Source organism: Tiliqua scincoides, chromosome 5 (assembly GCF_035046505.1).
Source record: "Tiliqua scincoides isolate rTilSci1 chromosome 5, rTilSci1.hap2, whole genome shotgun sequence".
Classification (NCBI taxonomy): Eukaryota; Metazoa; Chordata; class Lepidosauria; order Squamata; family Scincidae; genus Tiliqua; species Tiliqua scincoides.
The window spans coordinates 97,983,710-98,008,169 of NC_089825.1; the positions used below are offsets into that span (position 1 = coordinate 97,983,710).

The window sequence follows — 24,460 nt, forward strand, 5'->3', positions numbered from 1 at the left end:
TTCACAGTAACACACATTACAACTTTATTCTGTGTCTTGTTTGACCTCTGCTTTGTTATCAATACTCAAAGAAATAAACAGGAGGGAAAGTGTTGGGGCACCGAGGTGCTTAATGGCACGAACAGTGATGTCACTATGGTTTGCATCACCCGGCACGGGAGGACAGTGCTTCACACCCATGATGGACCTCCTCCCACACAGCGGGCAGGGCAATGCCCCAGGCGGTGGTGGGCATGGTGATGCACTATCGCTCCACCTCTGTTGGGTGTTTTTTTTTTTTGGTGTTATAATATTTGATAGAATAGAAATATTTAAACATGGTTTCTTTTGTTGCATTGTGCATTAAATTATGCATCAAATGATGTATATCATGATGGTATTATTAAAAAATACCAAAATTTAAATTTTTTTGGCAGTAGTGGTGTCACCCCCCATATGTGTCACCCCGTGTGGCCTGCACCCCCCCCCTGCATCTCCTAGTGATGCCCCTGGACAGGAAATTGGAAAAAAGGAATGGGCAGGTGGCAGAGTTATTCAAAAGATGGTCTTGTGAGTAAGGAAATAAATAAAAACTAGAATATGGGCAGTAGCAACTGTTACCCTGCATATACCAGATCTCATCTGATCTTGGAAGCTAAGCAGAGTTAGGCCTGGTTAGTACTTGGATGGGAGATTGCCTGGGAATACCGGGTGCTGTAGGCTTATACCATAGTCCTTCGAGACTGAAGGTTGCCAACCAACCAGAATATGGGCAAGGGTATTATTATTATTATTATTATTATTATTATTATTATTATTATTATTATTATTATTATTATTATTATTATTAATATACTTTATTTTTACCCTGCCTTTCTTCCCGAAGGGACTCAAGGAGGCTTACAAAACAAGGTTAAAACAGTTAAAAACATAATTTAAAAGCAGATAAAAACATAACATATCATAAAAACAGTAGTCAGATAAAAACTAGTCAGATAAGAGCATAGGGCAGCAAATTAGAAAAGGATCAGGCCTGTGAACAGATGTTAAAAAATGTTAAGAGATGTTAAAAGATGTTAAAAAGGCCAGGAACTCAGAAGGCTTGTCTAAACAGAAGGGTCTTCAGGCCTTGCCGGAAAGTTACAAGAGAGGAAGCAGTTCTTAAGTCAAGGGGAAGGGAATTCCATAGCGTTGGTGCCACTACTGAGAAGGCCCTGTTTCTTGCCGCCCCCCGCGCACCTCCCTAGGCAGTGGCACTTGTACAAAGGCCTTCTCTGATGACCTAAGAGGATGAGCCAATTTGTACAGGAGTAGGCGATCTCTAAGATACCCTGGTCCAGAGCAGTATAGGGCTTTAAAGGTCAAAACCAGCACCTTGAATTGGGCCTGGAAATGAATGGGCAGCCAGTGCAGTCGCTGGAGAAGCAGACTGACAGAGTCAAACCGCCTACCTCCAGTAACTACGCAGTCCTCCACATTCTGCACTAGTTGCAGTTTGCGAACCATCTTCAAGGGCAGCCCCACATAGATTGCATTACAATAATCTAGCCTTGATGTCACCATGGCATGGATCACCATGGCCAGGTCTGCACGATCCAAGTACGGCCGCAGCTGGCACACCAGCCGAAGTTGAGCAAAGGCCCCCCCCCGGCCACAGCTGCCACCTGGGAATCCAGGAGCAGCTGCGAGTCCAGGTGAACCCCCAAGCTGCAGACCTGCTCCTTCAGGGGGAGTGCATCCCCATTCAGTGCAAGACGATACTCCAGTACCTGCATCGAGGGTTTCCGAACCAGGAGAGCCTCTGTCTTATCCAGATTTAATTTCAGCTTGTTAGCCCCCATCCAGATCCTCACTGCCTCCAGACAGCGCTCCAGGACCTCAACTGCCACTCTGGAGTCTGGAGGAAAGGATAGAGCTGGGTGTCATCAGCATATTGATGGCACCTCACTCCAAACCCCAGGATGACCTCTCCCAGCGGTTTCATGTAGATGTTAAATAGCATGGGGGACAGAATTGAACCCTGTGGCACCCTGCACCTCAAAGGTCAGGGTGTGAAGCAGGCATCACCCAGCACCACCATCTGGGACCAACACTCCAAGTAGGAGCAGAACCACCACAAAACAGTGCCTCCAACTCCCAACTCGGCCAATCAGCCCAGAAGGATACCATGGTCGATGGTATCGAAAGCTGCTGAGAGGTCCAGCAGGACCAACAGGGACGCACTCCCCCTGTCCAGTCCCCAGCGTAGGTCATCCACCAAGGCGACCAAGGCGGTTTCCGTCCCAAAGCCCAGCCTGAAACCAGATTGGAAAGGATCCAGATAATCCGCTTCATCCAAGACCCTCTGGAGTTGAGATGCCACCATCCGCTCAACCCGCTCACCATTATTGTTTTCATTGTAGGAAGAACTGGAGCTCATTTCCTTTGACCAGATGTATGACATCACCATGCGTTTTATGACATATGACATAAAGGTTACTCAATAAATAACAATGGGGAAAGTCTCCTAAGCTTGGGTCAGAATACTTGGATTCTTCCATTCCTGCCACCCACCATGAGTTTGCTCATGACTGCCAGGCCAACCACCCATGGCTGTTCCACTGTGAATCTTTGAAATGATCCTTGAGCATCCAACACTCACATGCCTCATACCGTAACTAGTGCCAGGGATGCTTCCTTACACGATGGTCTCTTGTGCACACCCATCCACCCCCCACAAAAAAATTATGTATTTGCATTTTTTCATGCTTGTGGATGCTCTGAATCTTGCAGTTATAAAACAGTAGCATGAATTAAATTGCAATGCACCATATGGATCATGTTCTGTAAAGAGTGATACCCATCGGACAGAAAGGTTAAAAAAGATAATGTCGCCATAGTTTGAACTGAAGCATCCGTGAGACAAACATCACTTGCTAAAAAACAGTCTTCGATTTGCCCCTGATGTAACTTGCAGGTAAGCCAGGTCCCTTAGAGCTAGAAGACAATGGAGTACCCAAAGGACTTAGCCCCTGCGGTAGCTGAGCTGTTGTTATTGTACTTCTAGCCCTGGCAGGCTCATTTGTGAAGGAGCAAAAGAACCCCTTGTTTCTTTCAGAGGTATGTAAAATCCTGTTTAATAGGTTCAGCTCCTGTATTTTACTTTTTTAAAAAAATGCAAATAATTTCATTTTCCTATCTGTCCACACATGATTGTTTTATCTTGCTCCTCCAACTCACATGGACAAAATACATCAAAGAAGGCACAATGGGAAATGTCACCACAGTGAATAAATTCATTTTATTGGGCTTCTCTAATGCTCCGGGTTTTCAACTCCTTTTCTTCGTACTGTTCCTCTCCATTTACATTGCCACAGTACTTGGCAACTCCATCATTCTTGTCATCATTAATGTGGACTCTGCCCTCCACACCCCTATGTACTTCTTCCTCAGGAACCTGTCTTTCCTGGAGATCTGCTACACCTCCGTCACCATCCCCAAGATGCTTGAGAACATCCTGGCTCTGGACAAAAGCATCTCTTTGGGTGCCTGTGCTGCTCAGATGTATTTCTTTCTTCTGTTTGGTGCCACAGAATGTTGCCTCCTGGCCTTCATGGCCTATGATCGCTATGTAGCCATATGCAACCCACTGCGCTACCCAATCATCATGAGAAAGAGAGTGTGTATTCAGTTGGCGGCTGTTTCTTGGGTCTGTGGCTGCCTGGTGGCTATGGGTCATACCACCTTCATTTTCCACCTTCCCTTCTGTGATTCCAATGTCATCAACCATTTCTTCTGTGAGATCCAACCGGTGCTGAAGCTGGTGTGCGGGAATACCTACTGGAACGAAATCCAAATTATTGGAGCTGCAGCCTTTGTCATCTTGATGCCCTTCATGCTGATCCTCCTGTCTTATTTTCAGATCATCTCAACCATCTTAAGGATGCAGTCAGCCAAGAGCCGGCAAAAGGCTTTCTCCACCTGCTCTTCGCACCTCGTAGTTGTGTCCTTATTCTATGGAACAGCCATTTTTATATACATCCGCCCCAAATCCAGCTACTCTTTGAATGTAGACAAGCTCCTCTCTCTCTTCTACTCTGTAATAACACCAATCCTGAACCCCATTATCTACAGTCTGAGGAACAAGGAAGTAAAGGGAGCTCTTAGAAAAACAGTGCTAAAGCTCCTTCCTTCAAAATGCTAAAAGCAGTTGCTTTAAAATCTGGAGATCTCTGTGAAATACTGTCATGGTTCTTATAAATTAAAGACTTTTTTGTTTTACAGGTTGAGTATCCCTTATCTGGACTGCTTGGGACAGGAATGGGTCTGGATTTCAGATTTGTTTGGATTTTGAAACAATTGCATAAAAATAATGAGAAAAGTTTCCTCTTGCTCTTTTCATTGTTACCCATAAGCAGTGGTGGACTCCCCAGCCCCTCCCCCTGAGTTAGATGTCATTCTTTGCCCACCGCTGGAGGAGAAACTGGTTTTTCTTTGTATGTATTTGTTAAAATAAAAAGTATAAATTGTGTAGGTGGTGTTTTTGTTTCTGAACGTCTTCCTTTCTTTGTCCTTTTAATGTTACATTTATGAGTATAGCATAAAATGTATTTGCAAAGGAAGAATGACCTGGTCCTATGGAGGGCTTAGGCACTGGATCCCATGATCCACTGTAATTCAGTCCTCTTATGGCACCACAAAAAGGCACCTGTGACTAGAGGGGGGAGGGCTTTGTCCAGCTTTGGCTGGTTCGCCACCTGCAACCATGCCTGGATCATTTGGACCTGGACATGGCAATCCATGTCATGGTAACATCAAGATTAGACTACTGCAACACACTTTATGTGGGGCTGCCCTTGAAGATGTTTCAGAAACTTGTAAATCCAAGCGGGTCCAGGGAGGCAAATCCAAGGCAGCCTAGGAGCAAATAGCAGCATCACTGATATTCTATGTACCCAGTCTAGCTTTGACAACTCCCCTGGACTGACTGGGATTTGCACTACCCAAAAAGCTGGTGTAGATCTGTGTTGGCCCATTGGGACCATGTTGTAGCAGAGCAGGTAAGTAAAAATGTTTCATCCGGGTAAATGTCTTTACTGTGGTGGCACCATACTTCTGAAAATTGCTGCTATTTTATTGCCTATTTTATTTTCTGTGTTTTGATTTTTCAACGATACTATGTTGATTTTATTGTATGCCACCTTGTATGGTTTTCAGCTGGAAAGGTAGAACACAAAACCACTACACAAATAAATCACCTCTCCTTTGCTATCTGGTCCCCAGCTGGCCCATAGCATGCAGTCAAGGCTACATACAAGACTGTACTCTGGGCTGGATGAGGATAGGACTGTACTGTTAATTGAGTTGCTGGGCAATCCTAAACCTGTCATCTCAGAAGTAAGCCCTAGTCAATTCAGTAGGTCATTTTCCCAGGTGCATTTGTATAGGTTTGCAGCCTTACAATCTGGTTTTAATGCAAGCTGTGGTTTCAATGGACTAGAGCGGCATTCAGTCTTCCCCAATTTTGATTTTCAAATCAAAAATAGCTATTTCAGTGTAGTGGAGAAATCCCTAATCAAACCCCACATTTCTTTTGAAAATATTCCTCTTTTAAAATCCTGTTCAATTCCTCTGTTTTGCCTAGTTGCTATTGGACTTCTTTTTTTTCATTTTTCATTCTTATCAGCGTCCTTCTCCTTCCTAGATCTCCTCAATCAGGGATCACATAGTGAATATTTCTGTTCTATGTCAGCACAAAAGTTTCAGTGCCAAGATATTGGGGAATATTGGGAAGGCCCCAGACCTGGTGGGCCCTGAAGATGGAAGATGCAGATCACAGAAATGGAACATTATCTTCTGCTGTAATTGAATTTCTTATATGTTTGGTGCATTGTAAAAAATGGCATAGTTGAGGCCATGGACTCTTCAGTACTCAGGAGGCCTTATTAAATGCTCCAACTTATCGCCCTCAGGAACCAACCCTACATCATCAGAGCTGAGATTACTTCATCTACTTACCAAACTATTAAGTTCTCAGCATTTTTTATCCTAGCATATCTCATAGCCACTAGGGCTTAAATCAGTCAAAACTCAAGAGACATGCAATAGTCCCAGAGATTCTACTGCCAATTGCAAACAATATCAGAGCTAGTGCTTGCTTTCTTTGGGAAATTAACAGATATTGTCCAAGGTGAGGAAAAAAATACCCTGTTATAGTCATTGTGTCTTGTAAGATAATATAAGACAATCTTCTATAGTTTTAATATAAATAGATATGTTTATTTGACCATAATCACTCAAGCTTGTCGGCTGCTTTCCTTATGGATTTGGAGCTTTACAGCATACACAAAAGATAAAAGTCAAGGCAACTACGTCTCCCTTTTGTTTTGGGCCTCCAAGTAAGTCTATTAGATTTGGGGTTTTTTGTTCTTATTTAGCAGTTAATAAGACATTTTGTTGTCATTGTTGCTGCTTTAATTCCAAGTGAAGATCCTTCTCCTTTGTTGTCCATATGAGTTTTGTTTTGACGCCCCACATTACAATTATGCAGAAGTATTACAGGCCAGGATGACGGGGTGTTTCCAGTGCTGGGCTTGGAAGTGGAAGGTTCAGGTTCAAATTTCTGCTTAGATACAAAGCTTTACAGTGTTACCTTGGGTCTATCACGGAGCCGCACCTATCTCACAGGGTTGTTGGGAGGACAAAAAAGGGAAAGAAATCATGAATATCTTTGAGTTATCTCTGAAAAACTCTGAGTTCCTTGCAAAAAATAAATATTACAATTCATTAGAAGGGTTCGATCTATTTTTTTCTGAACTGTTTCAGGTAACTCTCCTAAGATCAGTTCAGCATTTCCTGTGACTTTGGCACAAACGGGTCCAAACTGCCCACAACAACATGGAACAAGATAGATATAACTTTTAACATTATTGATCTTCAATTACCCCTAGAATGAACATGCCAGCACTATTTGGATGCAATTTGACTAGCTTTGTGCACTTTTGGGGTGGCTTCCATCTCTGTAAGTTCCATCCAATTTTGAAAAAAAATATGAAAGAATTGAATGTTGCTAATTGAAATAAAGTGGGAAATGTTTTTTTAAAAAATATCCAAATGGAATTGAAGCAACCCTCTTCATTTGGACACGAACTTGGGCAACAAACAGTTGAAACGAACTGCTGCAATGAATCCAAAGTGCAATCTTTTCCATGTCTACCCTGAAGTGAGCCCCATTGCATTATATCAGACTTACTCCCATGTAAATGTGCATAGAAGTGTAGCCCAACAGCACAAGCCTATGTGCGTTGGCTCACAATTAAGTTTAATTGGGCCTGATCCCAGGAAAGTGTACATGAGATTGCAACCCTAGTCACCAAATGAAACAAAATCCAAAACAATTTTTGTTTGGCATATCGCTAAATATGGGCAGCAGTAGTATTTCGATACCCAGTGGTGTCACTGGGGTTTACGTCACCCAGTGCAGGAGGCCAGTGTATCACCCCTATGATGGTCATCCTCCCATGCAATGGGCAGGGCAACACCCTGGATTGTGGGCATGGTGATATACCATTGCCCTGCCCCCTCTGGTTTTTTGGCTATAACTTTTGATAGAATAGAGATATTTCAGTGTGGTTTGATTCATTGCATTCTGCATGAAACTACACACCACTTTATATATAATATGATGGTATTATTAAAAAATACCAAGATTTTAAAAAAAGATTTAAAATGTGGGTGGCTGCACCCCCCCTGCACCTTCCTAGCAATGCCACTGCCAATACCACAAAGATGTATACAGAGTGTTGGATAAAGAGGAGTTTCTCTAAATACAATTCCATGTTTGCAAGTTTTTTGATTTTCCATTCTGTGAGAGCAGAGGATGAAGAAACAAACAATAAAGTTTTGTACCAGGTTTTAATTACATTTTTTCCATTTACTTACTGGGCTAATGAACAACCACACTGTTCTGTTTTCTGTGTCTTATAGATGCCAGAAGGGTGGTTCACAGAACCTCTGAATCACACCATGGTGACAGCGTTCTTCATTTTGGGCTTCCCAAATACCAGGAAGATAGAACTTTCACTCTTCTTTCTCTTCCTTGCGATGTATCTCCTGACCATGACTGGCAACATTGTCATCATCGTAACAATTAAGATGCATAGTCACCTTCAAACCCCCATGTACTTCTTCTTAGGGAACCTCTCCTTCTTAGACATGGGTTATACCTCTTCAACTGTCCCCAAACTGTTGTCCATCTTGTTGATGGAGGTTCACACCATTAGCTTTGTTGGCTGCTTGCTACAGTCCTATTTCTTTTTCTTCCTTGGGACAGCTGAGTGCTTCCTCCTTGCAGTCATGGCTTATGATCGGTATGTGGCCATATGCTACCCTCTCAGATATTCAACAATCATGAATAAAAGAGTCTGTGTTTCTTTTGTACTGGGTTGCTGGGCAGGGGGCTTCCTGGCCCCAATGGTAGCAGCCATTATAGTGGTGAATTTACCTTTCTGTGGGCCCAACATCATCAACCATTTCTTTTGCGATATTCCACCACTACTGAAGCTGGCTTGCGTAGACACCAGTCTCACACAGAAGGTTGTATTCCTGCTTTCAGCAATGGTGATTCTGGGTACATTCCTGGCCACTGTGGTCTCCTACATCTACATTAGTGTAACCATATTGAGAATCCCTTCCTCTCAGGGGCGTCGCAAGGCTTTCTCCACTTGCGCCTCCCACCTGACTGTTGTCTCTCTGTACTATGGGACTGTGATTTTCATGTATGTGAGCCCAACCACCCGCTCATCCTTTGACCTGAATAAAATGATAGCTGTAGTGTACAGTGTGGTCACTCCAATGCTCAACCCAATGATCTATACCCTCAGGAACCAGGATATGAAAAGAGGGCTGAACAAAGTTATCCACAAAATGAAAATGAGGAGAAAAGAATTTGAACTGTCCAAGGAATTTCATCTGTGATGAAACCATCTTTGTGAGAAAGAAGGAGCAACATGCCCCTTTGTAGACGGATTTGCGTCTTTTTCTCATTCATGGCCCAATTCAATGGACAGGAGGTGATGGCGAATCTCACTGCATCACAGTGATGACAATCATCACTGCATCTCACAGTCCTCTGTCGTAGCAGGGGAGGATCTCAGCAGCAGCCATGCATGCTGAGATCCTTTGTCCCAGCCCATATCTGACACCCCTTCTTGGACCTACTGGATTTACACCAGCAAAAGAGCTGGCATAGATCTGAGTAGGCCCAGTAGGGAGCAGGGAGCGGCAGAGTAGGTAAATAAAGATTTCCTTTACTTGCCTGTCTTCCATTTCCTGGTCCTCAACTGCCCCACTGGATACAGCGGGCACTGCATCAGCACTGCTGTACCCTGCAGGCTGGCCGAGGATTGGCCCATCAGTGTAATAGTGATGATTAAGGGCCCAATCCTATCCAACTTTCCAGCACTGGTGCAGCCACAATGCAGCCCCGAAGTAAGGGAATAAATGTTCCCATACCTGGAAGAGGTCTCTGTGACTGCTCCCCCACCACAGGATGCAGTGCACACCCCATTGGCACAGCTACACCAGCACTGGAAAATTGGATTTGGCCTTAAAAAGGCACCTGTTGGTCATCATATCTACATTCTTTCAACTCTTTCCTTGAGTTACAACACTAAGGGCACAATCCTAACCAGATCTACTCAGATGTAAGTCTTATTTTGTTCAATGGGACTTACTCTCAGGAAAGTGTGGTTAGGATTGCAGCCTGAGTGTAACTTACTCCCTTCAATGTTTTTATTTTATTTTATTTTTTTTCCCCAAGACTACAGAAGTGTGAAAAATGAGGGTGAAGGTCTAATGGGACTGTTTTCTTTCTTGCATCCTTTTACATCACCTTGCTGACCGAGTTAACATAAAGAACAATTCACCTGCTATTTTCAATTTTGTGGGTTCCAAGGAACATTGGGGTTCCTCATAATTTTACCTGATGTTTCCCAGCATGAAGAAGAGTAAGCGGTGCCAAGCTTTCCTGAAAACAGCTTGTCCACCACTACCAGTTTCCCCACACCCTGCAGTGTACAGTTCCAGGAATGTTGAGAACATCTAGACTGAAAGCAGTATGGAAATTCTTCAAACAAGCAAACAAATATCTTTTAAGCTATATTTTTGGCAAATTATTGGCTAATAGCCTAATGTCCCAATCCTAACAGCCCTTAGGCTGGTGCAAGTCACATGTGGTGGTCTGTATTTGTTGTGAAAGTGCTGTGAAGCATTTTCGCACCACTGGGAGAGGAGGTAGGCTGGCACATGTCTGTGGGCCCCACAGAGTGTGCGCACCAGTAAGTTTACACCAGCTGAGTCAGGCTGATGTGCTGGCTTGGAGAAGATGGGGGAATGGCAGGACGGGGCAATTCGGGGCAGGGAGAGGGCAGGCAGCAGGTGGACTCATGGGTGACCTGGGACTGAGCAGGAGGTGGAGCCAAGATCCGGTCCTTGTGCTGGATCCTGACCCCACTCCCAAGCAACACAGCACAGCTCTGGCAACACAGCTCCCCTACCTCTTTATGTGGCGCATATTTGAGTAGACCCATTGGGGCTGCTGCCACATTATCTTGGGTAAGGGGAATTAATTACCCTTCCCCGGGCTGAATTGTGCTGGATCTGGGGCAGGCCAACTGGCCTTCCTGTTCCAGTGTGGGTTAGGATTGGAGTGTTATTCTATCCCCTTCCACCCTATAGCATGAAGTTGTGCCAGTATTGCATTCTAAGGTGGTGGAGGGTATCGGACACCGCTTCCACCTGCAGGAAGTAAGTAAAAAAAAATTCCTTCTCATGTCTGTCCAACCTTTTTCCAAATTTTGATACATTCACTGACAACATTAGGCTTTTTCTACCCCACTAGTTAGAGTAGATAAACTGAGAGGGATGTTATCTTTGTTAGTCATCCCCCAAGTTAAGTGCCCCAGTCTCTCTGGGCCTGCAAGAGGCCAAACTCCTGCAGCTTCAACTATGAGCTGATCCTTAGAGCCATGGCCAGTGTCAGCTGGAGTGCCAGAAGGACTACCAGAAGTGTAACCTCACCCACCACCTGTAACTCATGGTTTGGGAGTCTCTTCAGCAAGATCTTCCTCCCCAGGTCCATGTAGTTCACCAGAATGATCTATGCCAGAGTGCTCCATCTTTGAGGTCACAGGCATGCAGGGATTGTACCTCTATTCAGAAGTGGATTTCTGGAATGGTAATGCTCTAGTGGGTTCTTTTTTGACAGCATAGGCAGGGGCGTCACCCAGTGCGGGCACTCATTGTGCAACCCCCATGATGGACCAATATCAGGCACACAACCTAAATGCAATGAAATCACTAGGGTTGGTGTGACCCCCCCCCCCATTTATTTATTTATACAACAGTACAGCTCACCCAATAAATCAGTAACAAACAAAAAAAATAGTGGCCAATTGGCTTTGAAAAGCTGTGGTTGCCAAAAAGCAACCAAAGGTTGAAGTCAAGGTCATTTCCCCTGGGGGGAGGGGGCAGGACAGTTTAGCTGTCATTGGCAAAAGTAGTTCCTGCACTTTAAGGATGAGAAGTATGAGCAGACAGGATCCATTGCAGTTGTAAATCCATCAGTCATTCTAGAACAATAAATTTGGCCTATTTTAATCCAGATCACATGGTCTCGTGTCTTTTGTGGTGGGAACCTGGGCAAAAGATGGAACTTGGATGGGCAACTCTTGTTCGGAATTCCATTAATATCAAGAATGAATGGACATCTTTGTTTCCTGATCCCTCGTTTAGCAGATTAGAGGCCAAAGGTATCCACGGTACATGTATGGATGGCTTTTCTTTTTTTTTAAGTATGGATGTACACGGTACATGTATGGATGGCTTTTTCTTTTTTTTTTTTTTGCTGACTGGTTGTCAGCAAAATGTTCAAAAAGCGGTTTAGGGCACAATCCTAACCAACTTTCCAGCACTGATGTAAGTGTGCCAATGTGGTGTGCACTGCATTCTGCAATGGGGAGGCAGTGAAGGTAGGGCAGTCAATCAAGGGGGCCTCCTCAAGGTAAGGGCATGTTTGTTACCTTACCTTGGGGCTGCATTGCAGCTAGTTCAGTGCTGGAAAGTTGGTTAAAATTGCACCCTTACACAGCAAAATACATTTTGAAGTGCTTGCCCGTACCAGAGGACTCACAACCTACATTAAGACACCAGCAAATGGTCATAGGAAAAGATGATGTGCTGGGGTGAATAGAGAACGTCGATCTCCCTCTATCAAATATAAGCAAACAACTTTTTTGAAAGATTCCTCTTACTCCAGGTATAAATACTATAAAGGGGCCAAGGCCATTGTTATATATGATTCCACACCATTCAGAACTTCTTCCAACCCTCAAGAGAAGCTTTCAAAGTCACACAGGTCTAAAGCAAGTAGGAAGAGGAAGAAGATCTTGTCGTAAAAACAGTACACATGATCACTGGAGCCAAGCTACTGGGTTTGAGATCTGATAAGGTGGAAATGTGACTGTGATGTTATATTTCTCATGGCCCAGTCTACAATCATCACTTGATGCTGCTGTCCTCTAGAGATGAATGGGTGCCCACTATCCCTATGACAATGGGTCAGCCAGGAATGATGTTCGCTTTCTGCAAGAATATGCTCCTGCCTAATGTTCTCTTCAATGCACCTTTCACCTCCTTGTTTCTTAGGCTGTAAATGATGGGGTTTAACATGGGTGTGATGACAGTGTAAGAGAGAGAGAGGATCTTCTTTGTATCAGGTGAATAGCCGGACTTGGGTCTGAAGTAGGTAGATGTGGCTGTGCCATAAAACAGAGTCACCACCACAAGATGGGAAGAACAGGTGGAGAAGGCTTTATGTCTACCCTCTGCTGAAGGCATTCTCAAAATAGTAGTGATGATGCGGACATACGTGAGCAGAATTAACAGGAAAGGGAACATGATGAAGAGCACAGTGGCTGTCAGGGCTTCAATTTCAAACATGTAGGTGTCCGCACAGGCCAATTCTAGCACTGGGGGACTGTCACAGAAGAAATGGTTGACTCTGTTAGGCCCACAAAACGGCAAACTGAATATCCAAGTGGTCTGCACAGTGGAGACAGGGAACCCTGAGAACCAGGATGCCCCAGCAAGTTGGAAGCAAGCTGTCTTGTTCATGATGTCTGGATAGCGCAAGGGGTTACAAATGGCGATGTAACGGTCGTACGCCATGGCAGCGAGAAGGCAGCACTCAGCCGCACCAAAAAAGAAGAAAAAATACATTTGTGTAGCACAGCCAGCGTAGGAGATAGTTGTGTTCTCTTTCAGGAAGTTGGACAGCATCTTTGGAACAATGACCAGATTGAAACAGATTTCCAAGGAAGACAAGTTCCGGAGAAAGTAGTACATTGGACTTTGAAGGGCAGGATCCATCGTTGTGACAATAATGATGAGGACATTTCCGCTCACGGTTATGGTGTAGACAGTGAGGAAGATGATAAAGAGGGGAATCTGAAGCTCAGGGTGATTGGAGAAACCAATAAGGATGAATTCTGTGACACTGGTCTGATTCTCACTGGTTATTAATTTTTTCTCAGTCTGTTTCATTGTGTCTGGCAGGTTGTCAAGCTGCAGGTGCTTTCTTTGTCAAGCAATTTAACAGAGGCTGTGACTGTACTACTCCCTAGCCATTGAACTGCTCTCTTTCTGATAGTAAATGTTATAGGAAGCAACAAGTGATGATTTCAACTACAGAAAATTGGGTAGAGGACCTTTATTCTTCCCATGAATATTTACCTCTCTCTCTCTCTCTCTCTCTCTCTCTCTCTCTCTCTCTCTCTCTCTCCTCTCTGTGTGTGTGTATTTCTCAGGCTGCAATTCTATGCACGCTTACCTAAAGGTAAGCTTGACTTAACTTGGTTGGATTTAGTTATGAGTAAACATGCATAGGATTGTGCAGTTGTTTTTTTTAATGTAATATTTCTTTCTTTCTCACTGACTGTTCTCCTGTATCCAGTGAGCTTGATGGCAGAGTAATCTCTCACAACCAACCTTCACATAAAGTAAAATATTATATTATAGTGAGTGATTCAGAGTCATTTGAAATTGAAAGCTATTCTTTTCTTCATAAGGAATCAATTGGAATAATTGTATTACATTTTAACTTGAAGTGAAGATGAATCCATTCAAGACTTGATATTGGTTAGAAGTCATTGATTAGCACTTTAAATGCGGATTGATGGATGATCCTTATGGGAGTGCTTTGTTTCTGCATTCACAGTCTTGAAGTAATAACACTCACTATTCACTACCAGGAACACAAATGTTTTGATAACTGAGTTAAACTGAGTATGACATGCCCCGTGAAACAGCCAGCTGGGATAGCTAATACAGCACAATTTCTGTAAAACGTTGCCAGGCCTGGAACAGAAATAGTTAAAAATATTTCAGCCATGAAGTCAATCATATGACAGTGTCAACACATTCACATCTAGAGGCCAAAAGATTCAAACCAGATGATGAACTACCAGTCTGTGTGCTTCTTAGTGATGGGCAACCCTCCTGCGGATGAGATTCATAATTGATCAGAGTAAGCTAATAACCAGCAATTTGAAGGCAACCCAGGAGTGCATCAGAAGCCAATGTAGGCAACATAATAATGGAATACCCTGGTCCATGAGAGTGCTCCTCCTCTCACAAACATTGCTTCTCCTCATTCTAAATACGAGGAAAGTAGAGAGTATCCTCTTTTCTGCAGTGACCCACCAGCTGCCAGTGGGAAGTCCACAAGCAGGAGAGAAAGATCATGGCTCTCTTGCCATAGTTCCCAAGCAACTGGTATTCATGAGCATAGTGTCACAGAACCTGAAGGGAGCAGGTGGCTATCATGATTTATAGCCAGTAGTAGACCTGCCCTCCATTACTTTGCCCACTATCCCTTCTCGATCCTCAGTGTCAGTAGTTTCATTTTGGTTCAAGTGCAGCCCATCCCTTTTCTACAAGTTTGACTGGTCCAAAATGCTTCCCAGTGGTTAACAAATCCAAAGCTCTCTTCTCAACACCAGCGTCTCATTCGTTCATTCATTCATTCATACCCCTCAGCTCTGCCTGGCTAGCTGTCCCTATCGATGGAATGTACAGCATTTCTGAAAAGCAGCCCTGCAGGTCTGACTTTCAGCACCCCGCCTTACAACCTAAATTTGGCTTCCAGACCTGCTCAATTTCCCAACATCATTGTTCCTGACATGCACTATGATCACTGTCTCTTCTTAACAAAGTCTAGAAAACACACAACATATGCCATCTCCAAAAAAGGCAGCTTATTCATTGTTTAAAAGGGCCACAGAGAAGAAGGAACCAAGTGAGAAAGCAGGGGGCCAGATCACTGAGCTGTGAGATCAGAACACAGCAATCTTGCCCCCTTACCCACTGGCATTCCTAGAGGGAGGACAAAACACAAAGTCTTTCAAGCTCCCAAACGTTGGTGGAAAGTGGCCTTTCCCCCTCACCTTTAGAGCCATTCAGAGCAGGGAGAGTGAAGCAGAAGAGACACCCCCACTTTGCTGTCCCTGCTTGGAAGTGGCAGCACCATGATCCCTGTGGCACTGCTGCTGCCATGGGAGCAGGAACACTCCCTTTAAGGGTGAATGCCCTGCTTCTGGTTCCTCTGGTGGGTCACAACCCACCAGTTTGGGAACCATTGGACTGAACTAATGTAATGTCATAGAAATCATGGCGATGAACATTTCCAACTTTTGTTAAACTTGAGTCAGTGATGATCCATCCAGAAGCACACATTGGTGAGTTTATGGATTACTGACCACTACTATACCTCCAAATAACCTATAAATCTATTTGTGTTTACTCATTACAGGTGGAAACAGCAAAGTGTCCATAAATCAAGATAAGTAAATTATTCACCTACCTCTGAAAACGTTAAGAAGGCACAGTGATTGTGAAAGAGTTGTGCATTGGTGACTCCGATTATATGAGTTTCTGTTAGTGACCTCTGAGATTTGTGTTCCCTCTCCTGCCTTCAATCTCCCTGAAGTGATTAACAGAAAACATGCAATATCTCATGGTGCTATTCTTCACCTTTCAAGAAACACAAAATTGAACATTGCACCAACATGTCTTATTTCCCCTATCAAGGTCAGGGGACAGAAAATTAACAGTCTAATATAATCTTATCTGTGATATTTTACAGGCACAGGAATATCTGTATGGTTTGATGTTCTTCACAGTCTTAGAGCCCAATCCTGTGATTGGAGGCACGGCTCTGTGCCACCAGCCATAGTCACAAACATGCCGTAAGGCACGTTTGCGGGGCTCACTGCCAGGCTCCTGTCAGTGCTAGCCCAGCACCGGCTGGTGCTGGGCTAGCGCCAGGCGGTGACCCAAGTTCTGTGGCTTAGCGGTCTCCCAGACTGCCGGACTGCAGAACAGGAGGCGGGACATAGACGGGGGCATGGGGGAGGTGTTCCGGGCAGGGGGGAGGCCGGTGGGAGTGGGTGGGAGGTGTGTTGGAGGAGGATCCACAGAGCTGAGCTCCGCAGGATCCAGGGCGCTTGTGCAAAGTCAGCGGTAAAGTGAGTAGCCCCATTGCAGGGCTGCTTACCTTACTCAGGGGAAGGGGAGTACCTTACTCAACGTCCATGGGAGGCACAGGATTCGGTGGCAGCCCCTTTCGGTTCTGCCGAGCCGGGCTCTCCAGACAGCTCAGGATTGGGCTGTAAGTCTGTAAATCTTCATCTGTTGTACTCACATGAGAAAAGATTAGACAAAGGTTGTACTCTTATCAAATATCACCAGCAGTGGGCCTGCAAGAAGAAACCGATTCAAAACTTGCGATTGGCCAGCGTAAGTCACTTACTTTGGCCCGTGAGTGTCACAAAAGTGCTGTAAGACACTTCTGTGATGACTCAGGAGCAGGCCACACTGGCAGAAGGATGTGCACAGGACAGCTACTGCTGGATCCAGACTGGTACAAAGTAAGTTTGCGCCAGCCTGGGGAGGCTCGTGTGGGGGTTTGGGGAAAGCAGGGGAAGGGCAAATCAGGGGCATTTCAGGGTGGGGGAGCGCAGGTGATTAAAAAAAAAAGTGATTTCTAAGTTGGAAGAATTGGATGTTGCTAATCAAAATAAAGTGGGAATTGTTTAAAAACATTATCCAAATGGAAATGAAGCAACCCTCTTCATCTGGGCATGAGCTTGGGCAACAAACTGTTGAAAAGAACCGCTGCATTGAATCAACAGTGCAGTCTTTTCCATATCCACTCTTGTGAGCCCCATTGCATTCTATCAGACTTACTCCCATTTAAATGTGCATAGGAGTGCGGTCCAACAGCACAAGCCTATGCATGTTTGCTCAGAAATAAGTCAGATTGGGCCTGATCCCAGGAAAGTGTACATGAGATTGCAGCCCTGGTCAGGAGCCTACAGCATACAGCAGTGATGAGGCAGCATCAAGTAGGCCAGTTGGGGACCAGGCAGAGAGGTAAGTAAAGGAAATTTTTATTTACCTGCTCTGCCACTCCCTGGTCCCTACTGGGCCAGCTCTTTTGGACCTAAATCCAATAGGTCCAAGAAAGGGTGTCAGGTATGAGCTGCAACATAGGGTCTCAGCATGCATGACTGCTACTGAAATCTACCCCCTGCTGCGACAGAGGACTGTGGGATGTAGTGATGGATTGTGCAATCTGTCACCACCTCCTGTCCATTGGATTGGGCCATGAATGTGAATGAGATGCAAGAATGAGATCATTGGGTTGAGCATTGGAGTGACCACACTGTACACTACAAACATCATTTCATTCAAGGTCAAAGGATGAACAGGTGGTTGGGCTCACATACATGAAAATCACAGTCCCATAGTACAGAGAGACAACAGTCAGGTGGGAGGCGCAAGTGGAGAAAGCCTTGCGACGCCCCTGAGAGGAAGGGATTCTCAATATGGTTACACTAATGTAGATGTAGGAGACCACAGTGGCCAGGAATGTATTCAGAATCACCATTGCTGAAAGCAGAAATACAACCTTCTGTGTGAGAGTGGTGTCTACGCAAGCCAGTTTCAGTAGTGGTGGAATATCGCAAAAGAAATGGTTGATGATGTTGGGCCCACAGAAAGGTAAATTCACCACTATAATGGCTGCTACCATCAGGGCCAGGAACCCCCCTGCCCAGCAGCCCAGTACAAAAGAAACACAGACTCATTTATTCATGATTCTCAAATATCTGAGAGGGTAGCATATGGCCATGTACCAGTCATAAGCCATGACTGCAAGGAGGAAGCACTCAGCCATCCCAAGGAAGAAAAAGAAATAGGGCTGTCGCAAGCAGCCAACAATGCTAATGGTGTGAACCTCCATCAACAAGATGGACAACAGCTTGGGGACAGCTGAAGAGGTATAGATCATGTCTAAGAAGGAGTGGTTCCCTAAGAAGAAGTACATGGGGGCTGTCACCCAATAAATCAGTAACAAACAAAAAATAGTGGTCAATTGATGACACTCTCACATCACTGAATGAGAGCCCAATCCTGATCTCTAGCTCCAGCAGTACAAGCATAGCACAGGGGTTGGGTGTTGCAAATGTGCCTTAAGGTTGGTGATCCCTCAGGCTGAATCATGATGTCTATCTCAAATGTTGTCTGGTTTGGGTACGTAAAACCATTCAGTTTCCTTGACCCTTTTAGGGTTGGCTTTGAAAAGCTTTGGTTGCCAAAAAGCAACCAAAGGTTGGTGTCAAGGTCATTTTCCCCAAAGGGGGGAGGGGCTGTACAGTTTAGCTGTACTTGCCAAGGTAGTTTCCTGCACTTTTAGGGCAAGGAGTATGTGCAAATAGGACCATAGTGTTGTGTCTTTTGTCATGAGAACCTGGGCAAAAGATGGAACTTGGATGAGCAACACTTGTTCCAGATTCCATTAATTTCAAGAATGAATGGACATCTTTATATGCTGATCCCTGGTTTAGCAGATCAAAGGTACCCTTGGTACATGTATGGATGACTTTTTCTATGTACTTATTTGTTGTTTGTCAGCAAAATGCTCAAAAAGCAGTTTAAACAGCAACATACATTCTGAAGTGCTTCCCTGTACCAGAGTACTCACAATCTAAAATAAGGCACCAACAAATGGGTCACAGGAAATGATGACATACTGGGGTGAATAGAGAATGCTCTGTCAAATATGAGCAAAAAACTTTTTTGAAAGATTCCGCTTACTCCAGTTAGCGGTATAAATACTATAAAGGGGCCAAGGCTGTTGTTATGTATGGCCATAGTTCTGACCATTCAGAACTTCTTCCAACCCTCAAGAGAAGCTTTCAAAAGCATGCAGGTCTAAAGCAAGTAGGAAGAGGAAGAAGACCTTGTCGTAAAAACAGTATGCACATATTTATTGGATCCAAACTACTGGATTTGAGATCTGATACGGTGGTATTCTGACTGTGATGTTATATTTCTCATGGCCCAGTCATACAATCATCACTTGATGCTGCTGTTCTCCAGAGATGAATGGGTGCCCTCTAGCCCTGTGACAATGGGTCAACCAGGAATAATGTTTGTTTTCTGTGAGAATATTCTCCTGCCTAATGCTCTTTTCAATGCACCTTTCACCTCCTTGTTTCTCAGACTGTAAATGATGGGGTTTAACATGGGTGTGAAGACAGTGTAGGAGAGACAAAGAATCTTCTTTGTATCAGGTGAATAACCAGATTTGGGTCTGAAATAGGTGGATGTGGCTGTGCCGTAAAACAGAGTCACCACCGCAAGATGGGAAGAACAGGTGGAGAAGCCTTTATATCTACCCTCTGCTGAAGGCGTTCTCAAAATAGTGGTGATGATGCGGACATACGTGAGCAGAATTAACAGGAAAGGGAACATGATGAAGAGCACAGTGGCTGTCAGGGCTTCAATTTCAAACATGTAGGTGTCCGCACAGGCCAATTCTAGCACTGGGGGACTGTCACAGAAGAAATGGTTGACTCTGTTAGGCCCACAAAACGGCAAACTGAATATCCACATGGTCTGCACAGTGGAGACAGGGAATCCTGAGAACCAGGATGCCACAGCTAGTCTGTTTTGTCCCCAAACATGTGCTGGATGGGCCTGCCTGCTCCAGGGCACATTAGGATAGGGCTTCCCAAGTGTACACCTAATATGGAATGTGTGAATTAGATAAATGTATCTGAAAACATGTGCATCATACCAGTACGTTCACTGGAGAGCCAGGGTGCACTGTGTCTTGCAGTCTAGTATATGTTCAGAAACCTGGGTTTGTGGCTACCAAATGTATGAATAGCTGACAGATGAGTTTTGCCTACTTGTCAATCACCAATTCGTACATTATCACCTCTGTTTTCTTTGGATGTAATCTGCCAACTATAAACTAGCTTAACTATCGGGTACCTCAAACTATTGAAAAACCAGTAGATTTCTGTTTGCCTAAGTGTGTTGCGCAGAATGCAACAGTGTGCTGGGTTATGAAGACTTGCTAACATGAAGTAACAGAGCCGGGGGCAGAGCTGTAATTGCCACCCTGTCCCTCACCCTTGATCTTGGAGCCTGTCCAAGGGCGAAAGCAATGTATAGGAGGCAATTCCGCATTGCTTTCACGCCCCAGAATGGCCCTGAGAACAAGGGGGAAGGGCAGCTTACACAACAAGTTTCAAAGAAGTGTACGACTTAAAGTTCTGCCCCTCTCTGGCTCTGCTACTGCTAACGCGTGTCACACTTGGATTTATCTCTGAATTTCTTACATGCCTTTCAAGAACAGTGTCAACTGGTCAGCTGATACAATTCACACACTGGAAGAGTCTAGACTGGATATCTGGAGTTCAAATCTGCTGGCTGACCATTCTTTTGGTTAAGTCAGAATGTATGGTTGATGTTTGCCCAGTGACTGTCTGAAAGAGGTCCTTCAGTAGAGCATTTGAAACTTCTCCCTCATAGTCCAGCTTTGCTTATACCTGTGGAGAAACATGTGTAAGTTGTGTTTGATGGAATAAGGGCCAACCTATGAGTTGGCTGAAATAGCTTTAAGACTTTATGGAGATCTATTCTATGACTGCCTATATTAATGCTCTGCTTGTGAATTTGAACATAAAGCAAAACACTGGCAATCTTAAAAAAAACTAACAACTTTTTATTGGTAACTTCCCTTCTTCCATAGGAAGCATGCTAAAGCTGCAACCTTGGCTCTTAATGACTGCTCCTAGGAGCTAATTAGTAAAGGTATAAAAATGAATACAACAAGGAAGAGTAGCTCTACCAGCACCTTATTAGCAGAAGTCATAGAACATCTCCATCCTTCTGCTAATTAAGGGATCCCATGAGGATCTCTATACCTTCTTTTTCTGCAGATACTTTTGTGTTCCCATTAGCAAGAATGACTCCTAAAATCAAAGGCAGCTCTAGAGAATTATAATTTTCCTTTCCCATGAGAGACAGGAAAATCATCTGTGCCTCATATCTGCTCCTTGTAATTTTCTTAATTAATCTGTGCCTTGTATTCTTTTGTCATAAGTCTGCTCTATAAACAAATGCTCACTTAGGACTGCTGTGATGGAAATCTTGGGAACAATATAACAGCTCAATTATAGTTGTTCATTATGATGAGCCCAATCCTATTCTTCCTCTTCCACCAATGCAATGATGCCAAAATGGGAGATGCAGTGGGGGGGAAATTGCAAAAGTTTCATTTGGTCAAGGGAACAATTGGTAAGCCTCCATTGTTTGGGAGAGTTTGGGAGAGTTTCTGACCTGCACTAGCTAAATAACTGGCAAAGATTTGCGTGGACTCATGCCACATGATAGGGACCAGGAAGTTTAGGCTTTGGCAACCTCCCCTGTTGCTGAACCTGCCCCCTTCTTGTACCCAATCGGCCCATCCCCCATCAGCATTGCAGCCCCCTTCCACCCTCTCTCACTCTCTTCTGCCCTCCCCCATCCCCATTCCACCCTCCTGCCACCTCCTCCAGCCTCCTCTTCCATTTTTTGTGGAAACCTAAATGACCTAGGATCAGGATAATTGAACGACTATCTCTCCCTACATGAATCTGCTTGTCCACCTGGGCCCTGCTCCATATTCCCCCTCCACTGGAGATGCTACAGTGGTGGGAATAGATGACAAGGCCTTCTTGAGAGCCACTCTACAGTTTTGGAACCTCATTCGCCCGGATGCTCCATTATCCACCTCACTGCCCCATTAAAAGCTGTACTCCCATCACCTCTAGAGAATTACAGGGCCCCTGAAACTTGTGGATTTCATCATCTTCGGGTTTCCTTATCTGCGGGAAGGGGGGGCTGGAATGGAACTCCCACAGATAATGCAGGATCCCCTGTAATCATGACTAATTTAGATCTCATTCATTTAAATGGGACTTATCCATGATGATCAACTTATAAACTGGCATTCCTTGCTAGAATAATGAGAAATGGCATGAATGTCACCTACTTTAGAGCCCAATTCTGAGCTCGGCGCAGCGGCTTTGTGCCGGTGCGCACTGTCACAAACATGTTGTAAGGCATGTCTGCGAGTCATACCGCCAGGCTACCACCCGTGCTAACCCAGAGCTGGCCGACTAGTGCTAGTGCTGGGCAGGAGCCCAACCTCTGCTGCTAGGCGGTCTCAAGACCACCGAGCCGTGGCACGTTAAGCATTGGCGGGGAGAAGGCGTTTCAGGAAGGGGAGAGGCAAATGGAGAGAGGGTGAGGTGTAACGGGGAGGTGAGGGGCTGAGAAAAGGTGGGTGGGAGGCGTGCTGGGGGATGGAGTGGGGAGGCAGAGAGGTGGGTTGGTTGGAGCTTCACTTCACTGGATCCTGTTCGTTCACGTAGGGCTCAGCATCCTATACGAACATCTTTACCTTACCGCCAACCTTTTGGTCGGCAGTAAAGTGAGTAGCCCCATTGCGGGGCTGCTTCCCTTATCCAGGAGAAGGGGACAAAAGTCCTCTTCTCCAGAGGTGCTGCCCGCAGCAGGCTGAGGTGTGTAGGATGCGGCGGCAGCCGTTCTCGGCGCCACTGCAGCCGTGCACCCTGGGCAGCTCAGGATTGGGCTGTTATATGGCTACATTATACCCTCCATTTATCCACATTGTTAGCAAATGAATAGGTGCCCACATCAGAGTTATACCAACTTGAAATAACAACAAAAACTTAATCTCTGATGTAGGCACCTATCCATTTTCTAACACTGTAGATAAATGGAGGGCAACATGTGGCCATATAAAGTGGGTGACATTCATGCCATCTCTCATTATTCTAGCAAGGAAGAAACATATTCCCTAATGATATGTGGGTCTATGGGGAGTAAGGCAACTCAGTACCACATCCTTGGAAAACAACATAGCCCATGCTTCTAGTTAAAGCTCAAGGGGAAAGATCAACTCTGTCACTTTTGCTGAACTCCAAATGTAACCAGTGTTAATGTGGAAGATTGGAAGCTGCCTTGTATGGTGTGAGACCATTGATCCATTCAGCTCAGTATTTTCAACAGCGATTGGTAGTAACTCTGAAGTTTCAGCCAGTGATTTTTTTCCTGCTCTTTCTGGAGATGCAAACCGAGACCTTCTTCATTCACAGAAGGTGCTCTATCACTGAGCTTTGTCCCGATCCCAAAAATGCTTTGCTGGCAGCCAGAGATTAATTCTCCTGAAAGCAGTACACCATTTATTGGGACTAGCAAACCAAGAATGGGGAAGGCTTGTGCGTTTAAAGGCAAAGCAGATTAAGAGGTGCATGGCGTTTTAATGGTCTTTCTCTTCACTGTTGCAGAATGACTTGGAAATAAATGTTTTAAACAATCAGGAAGCCCACACACATAGCCGATGTGATCACCAAAGTGTTTTTCTGCAGCAAGTTCCTTCCACATTGATGAGATAGGTAAGGAAAATTAGATCTGTCCTCTGAAAAGTGGCCTTTGTCATGAACTGAGCTTGATTATACATTTGGAAGAGAAAGGTGCAGGCAATGGGTTGTATCAAAAGGAAGTCGGTCATGACAAAATCCCATAGAAATTAATAGAATTTAAGTTAATCACCACAATTGTCTCATTTATTTCAATGGAACTTGGTCATTGTTCCCTTTCTTAGGATGCAATTTTAGCTTGCATTATTCAATCATGTTAGCTTACAATGCTGGACCTCCTGTTCTAGTTTGCATTATGCTCTTTAGGGTTTCTTCGTACTCATTGTTAAAAGGGTTACATATTTTCAGGTCCAAGTATGAGATGGGCTAATGAATGAACAGAGAAAAAAAGGGGGGGGGGAATTCATCCTAATAGTCAGATACAGAAATGACTCCATAGAATTTCAAGTTCATTTTTAACAATTGATTTACAAATCACCCACATGAAAGATTTATTATTGCAGCCTCCTTGAAATGCAACTTCTGTACCCCCCCCCCAAAAAAAAGAGAAATTGTCAGTGGTTTGATTTCAAAGAAAATTAGCCATGACTAAATTTCACTGAAATGAATGAGACTGAAGTTTGATACAACCAGTTTCTCTT

At 44.5% G+C, this 24,460-nt stretch overlaps 3 protein-coding genes across 3 annotated transcripts; 2 read left to right on the plus strand and 1 right to left on the minus strand.

Annotated features, from left to right (window-relative positions):
- Window positions 1-3,226: 3,226 nt before the first annotated feature.
- LOC136652504 (olfactory receptor 10C1-like) lies at window positions 3,227-4,162 on the plus strand. Its single transcript, XM_066629444.1, has one exon. It carries the CDS (start codon window positions 3,227-3,229, stop codon window positions 4,160-4,162), a length of 936 nt encoding a protein of 311 aa, XP_066485541.1.
- A 3,821-nt stretch (window positions 4,163-7,983) lies between these two features.
- Window positions 7,984-8,934, plus strand: LOC136652505 (olfactory receptor 6M1-like). The gene has a single exon (XM_066629445.1). The coding sequence runs from the start codon at window positions 7,984-7,986 to the stop codon at window positions 8,932-8,934; it is 951 nt and encodes a 316-aa protein (XP_066485542.1).
- Window positions 8,935-12,576: 3,642 nt separating this feature from the next.
- On the minus strand, window positions 12,577-13,560 carry LOC136652506 (olfactory receptor 10A4-like). The gene has a single exon (XM_066629447.1). The coding sequence runs from the start codon at window positions 13,558-13,560 to the stop codon at window positions 12,577-12,579; it is 984 nt and encodes a 327-aa protein (XP_066485544.1).
- Between the last annotated feature and the right edge of the window lie 10,900 nt (window positions 13,561-24,460).